Source organism: Maylandia zebra, linkage group LG19 (genome assembly GCF_041146795.1).
Source record: "Maylandia zebra isolate NMK-2024a linkage group LG19, Mzebra_GT3a, whole genome shotgun sequence".
In the NCBI taxonomy this organism is placed as follows: Eukaryota; Metazoa; Chordata; class Actinopteri; order Cichliformes; family Cichlidae; genus Maylandia; species Maylandia zebra.
The window spans coordinates 8,686,529-8,691,528 of record NC_135185.1 but is presented as its reverse complement, the minus strand read 5'-3'; the positions used below and the strand labels follow the sequence as shown (position 1 = coordinate 8,691,528).

At 37.6% G+C, this 5,000-nt stretch overlaps 2 protein-coding genes and 1 long non-coding RNA gene across 3 annotated transcripts in view; 1 reads left to right on the top strand and 2 right to left on the bottom strand.

Moving 5' to 3' along the window:
* The window catches only part of LOC143414039 (uncharacterized), a 2,197-nt gene extending 2,093 nt beyond the window's left edge, over positions 1 to 104 (bottom strand). Inside the window, exon 1 of the long non-coding RNA XR_013094606.1 lies at positions 1 to 104. This exon is cut by the window's left edge and continues 431 nt beyond it. This is a non-coding gene — a long non-coding RNA (uncharacterized LOC143414039).
* The window catches only part of LOC143414091 (uncharacterized), a 46,664-nt gene that overhangs the window by 41,234 nt on the left and 430 nt on the right, over positions 1 to 5,000 (top strand). The window contains exons 5-6 of the mRNA XM_076877749.1: positions 4,189 to 4,347; positions 4,689 to 5,000. The exon at positions 4,689 to 5,000 is cut by the window's right edge and continues 430 nt beyond it. Of these exons, the coding sequence (XP_076733864.1) occupies positions 4,189 to 4,195 (7 nt within the window). The 3' untranslated portion in view covers positions 4,196 to 4,347; positions 4,689 to 5,000. The remainder of the gene's footprint in view (positions 1 to 4,188; positions 4,348 to 4,688) is intronic.
* On the bottom strand, positions 766 to 2,281 carry LOC143414040 (interferon alpha-inducible protein 27-like protein 2A). Its single transcript, XM_076877670.1, has 4 exons — positions 2,172 to 2,281; positions 2,005 to 2,034; positions 1,713 to 1,874; positions 766 to 1,065 (listed from the first exon to the last, which is right to left on the bottom strand). Exons 1-4 carry the CDS (start codon positions 2,179 to 2,181, stop codon positions 980 to 982), a joined length of 288 nt encoding a protein of 95 aa, XP_076733785.1. The 5' UTR covers positions 2,182 to 2,281; the 3' UTR covers positions 766 to 979.

Below are 5,000 nucleotides of genomic sequence, written 5' to 3'. Positions count from 1 at the left end.
AAAACAGGAACACACGGGGGGGAACAGGGTAAACACCAATTAGAGAACAGAACCAAAATCGCGAAGAGAAAACACAAAACGCTGGGTCAAAAGGACCCAGGATCATGACAGCTCCTCTGTCCTGCGTCTGCTCTGAAATGGGCTGATTTTTATAGCAAGCAAGGTTTCCTTTCCTCAGTAACAAAACCTTATGTTCAGAGCTGAACAACCGAGGGCGACAGAGAGCAACACAAACTGTATCTGTATTTTTGTGTTTCGTTTATGAAGGGGTTACGTGTATAAATAAAGAAACCAGTATCATTGTGGCTGTAGCTTCTGACAGGAAAGTTCTATATAGCATAAAATAAAATAAAATAAAACAAAAAATGCGTTGATTTCAATCATGAGAGATTTGCATGATTAAATGCAACGACGTCATTACCCATAGTTTAAATGAGTTGTAATCAGTTTTTTAGCAGACCATCTATTTATAACCAGATGGCAAAATATCACTTTCTTATCAGTATAATAATGCAGTGAGAAAATAAATCCAAATAATTTATGCTTACAAGTAGAATTTGTATCATGTGCGACACTCAGTGTGTCTGACTTCACTTCAAGCTTTGGTGATCGCTTTATTTCTGCCAGTTATAGAAACCAAATATGTCAGCTTTGGTACTCAATTATATAAAAATAATGATACATGTCTTAGTATTTTCAGATAACATAAATAGAATAATAAAATATAAACAAAATAATAAAAATAACCAGAACACAACTTTAAAATGCTTTTCATTATTAGGGCTTTATTTAAAGTTGCACAATTTGACCGTGTTCATGTGTTTTGTAATAAAACACCACAGCATTACCAGCACTCACATTTCAGCCAAGCTTTACTGAAGCATGGCGCTGATACTATTGCAACTGTTTCCAATTGGCAGCAGTAAATATGTCATTTATTACTATTTTTTTTCTTTCTGATTATCATAATTTCCTGGTCTCAGATGAGAGCAGCCACCAATCCTCCAACAGCCCCTCCAACAGAGCCCACGGCTGCGGTGGTGGCCCCAGACAGACCTGCCATACCTGCAGAGAGAAAACAGGCTTCAGAACACCAGACAGCTGATCGAGCAGTTAGATGAAGTAACTGAGCTGCAGAGGAGAGGGGGAGGCTTTATCCTACGACGGAGTATTAGAGCCACAAGAAAAAAGTTGTTGATATGGACATTACTGTTTGAACACAAACTGCCACATGCGCTATATCCGCTAAAGAAAATTCCTTATTTAGATGAGTTAGTGAAACAAACTGATCAGCCGTCTTGTGATAGAACATTCATCCTCTTTATTGCACGAGGATGTAACCATCGATAACCTCGCATCTGTCCATTACCAGCTTTTTGTACAACCTAACACTTATCACCACACTGTGTTTATGAGCTTAAAGAAAAATCATTTCTTTCTTTCTTACTAAAACCGATTCTGAAGCACAATTTCACAAACTCTGATGACATACAGTAGCAACCGTGGGAGCTTTTCTTCAGACACTTGTAATCTCCACATTTCGACTTTATTCTCAAAATGATTGATAATATTTTTTCTTTACGTGGACCTAATAGTCCGTCGTATTATCCTCACTGCAGCACAGTCACATGTTATTGTTTCTGGGATCTTTCAGGTTTATAATAAAGGTTTTTGAGTAATCACTGGTAAAATATTTATTTATTTATTTTTACCTGCTGACTGCAAAACAGCCACCAAACTTCCTGCTGCCACTCCTCCTCCATTGGCCACAGCAGCTGCAGACATCATGCTTGCAGCGTAGGAGCCTGCAGCTATACCAACTGAGGTGAAACCTGCAGCCCCCAGGACAATAGGAGCAGAGACCACTGCTCCACCTGACAACAGGAAGAAACACCTGGTTACTGATCATCAGGATGTTTTAAAATGAATACATGTATGATATGTGTGACTTCACCTATGAGTGTTAGATGTAAAAATACATCAATAAACAAAGAGGTTTGTTACCTGCTCCGATTGCGATCGCTAAGCCTGTCACTGAAACATAAGAAAGAAAGGGAAAAAAAAAAACATCTTACCAAAGCTCAGCCTGAACTATTTAGACATTTTCTGTGATGCTACAATCATGAACTTATATGATGTAGAGATGATTTGAAAAAGGCAGCTGTACTCACACAGACCCATTGTTGCACTCAGGATCAGGAGCCTAAGCCTGGACTGTGTTGGACGACTGGACTTATATAGGAGTGTGAGGATCAGCTGTTTTCCCGGAAAATGAAACTCTTAGAATGGGCGTCACTGGGTCTGTGATGTAAATAAACTTTCTTTAGTCATCATGGAACAAGTGATTGTGAGGTTGGATCTCAGGGGTTTGACATATTTACTCATTTATTTAATGCCATCTTTATTACGGATTTTACACATGGATTATTTCAAAGGTTTTTCTTTCTGTTTTAATCCTTATGTTAAATCACTTGCTTAATATGAAAACAAACAAGAACAACCTTATCACAGGGAGCATATATAAACGTTACTTGGGTCACTGAAAATGTTTCTGTATTATGTGTGGGAGCAAAAAAGATCACTGGCAGATCTGTAAGGACGGCAGATATACTGCACTTCTTTAAACCTCTGACCTTCCTCAGAGAAAATAAATTACACATTTAAAATAATTAGAGGCCAAAAAGTTCTTCCTCAGGTGGAGACAGACACCAACATGCATCCAAGCACATTTTTGAAAGTGCTGGATTTTTAATGTCACAACTGGAACACTTCATGGAGACCAGAACAGAAACGTCTTTATTGCCTTACAAGAAATGTCTTAGGTGACCTGATTTAAACAAGCACTTTGGTTGTTGTGTATTTATTTTGTTGCACAAAAGTTTCAGTTCATAAGAAATGGTTCTTGTAGTTGTTCAAAGATTGTCACACCACTGCAATGACGACAGCATTAAACCTCGCCCATACTGCAAACATACCCATGACATACCGGCATAGTTTACATTCAGGTAAGTGATGATTGAAGGAACAGGACTTTGTCTTTCTCTTTCTCCTTTCAAAACAAGTTGTGTGCATTTATTTTCTCATGATAGCAAAGCTCGGCATTCCTCATGACATTAATGTGAATCAACACAGTTTAAGCTTAAAAAATGTCAACCTTAATATAAATGATGGTTTATAGGCTTTAAGTCTGTCTCATGGAGCTCTAACATCCTCATCTACAGACTTATAAACAAAAGGGTGTAAAAGTTGTGTGTTGGAACACATTTTGATTCAATATCCTTGTGAGCATTATTTAAAAGGTACTGCAGTGTAGAAAGTAGTGCTGTTATAAAAATGTGGAGAAGAAGCCAATCAACAATCATGACTATAACACTTAAAGGTTTAAGTCTTTGCTACAGAGAAACTGCAAGTGTTTTTATGTAACAACCCCCCCTGTTTTAGGGCAAGAGGCAGGGTACTGAGTCTGTCTCAGGGATCACTAACTCATAGACACAATCGTTCATAGTCAGATTCACACATATGGGCAATTCAGACTTTCCAACTGACCTAGGCCCACTAACTGCATATGTTTGGACTGTGCAGTTGAGCTCTTGGACTGTGGGAGGAAGGGAGAATACCTGGAGAGAACCTGCAGACTCCACACAGAAAGAAAGGTGGAACTGAACTCAGGACCTTGCTGTGAGGCATCACTGCTAACCAGCGTGCCACCGTGCTGCCCCAGGTTTGTTGTTATAATAATGAAGTTATTACTACACATAATTTGTTATTGTGCAGAGCCCATTGTTACTGCAATGAGATTATTTGGATCATTGCAAAGAAATGTTTCTTTCATTCTTTATGTGGTTTCCACAATCATAAGATGAATATGTTACTGTTTAGAAAAAAAAAACATCATGCTGCTCCTCCCCTGTCTAGTGTGTATTGTTCTTTCAGAAATGGGAGTGTCAACTCTTGAAAAAAAAAAAAGTAAAAGACATGGATCAGCTTTCCATGTATATATATATATATATATGCAGTCTATATGAATTATTATTGTTACTGTCAAGATTTTATTTGATATCTTTTTGTATTTTATTAACAGGCAAGGCAGTCCTTGGGTCCCCAGGTACACCATCACATCACCACAGCATAATTTTGATATGAAAATCTTTATTATAAGTTTGTTTTTGTTTTTTGTTTTTAATCTAGGACCTGATGGAACTGTGATTCTGACCCCTGCCGATTTGCCTACACTGGGGTTCACTTCAGCTGGAATAGCAGCAGGCTCCATCGCTGCCAACCTGATTCCACATTTAGCACTCGCTAATGTAGGTGGAGCAGGTCTCATAGCAATCTTGCAGTCCTGGGGTAAAAAAATTTTTTTGTTATATATTCTCTCTCTCCCTCTCACTCTCTCTAAATGTGTGTAAAACAAAACCAAGCAAACAGACATGTTTTCTCATTGAGCGGGAACAGGATCAGCTTCAGGTAAATTCAGAATAGTAATATTTTAGTCCACTTCGCTTTTGATGTTTATCTAAGTACATGTCAAACATATAAAATGCTCTTATTGAACACGTCTCTATAAATAAATGTTCACGACTAAAATAATTTATGTATCAGGTGGTGAAGATGGAAAAATAAAAGCTTTGCTCATGTTGAACAAGTATAACAAACAGCTAATGGTGTCTAATGTGATTTTACTGTAGGCGCAGCATGTCTGTCTTGGATTGCCCCTTTATTGTTTGGCAGTGTTGGAGGAGCAGCAAGTTGGATGTTCACAATTGCGTGTAACGTGACTGTGAGATTTGAAGGTTAACACACTGAATAAACACAAATTTTCAAACACTTAGATAAAGCATGTGTTGAGAACTGAATTACAAAAATCATTGATAAAAATTGTTGCTGATTTTTACCTGTCATTTTGAAGTAAAATATTATTGTAAAGGGTAAAGATGTTTTATCAGATCCAAAGACTGTTTGACGCTTCTGTTCTCTTCATGAATCTAATGTCAAAATAA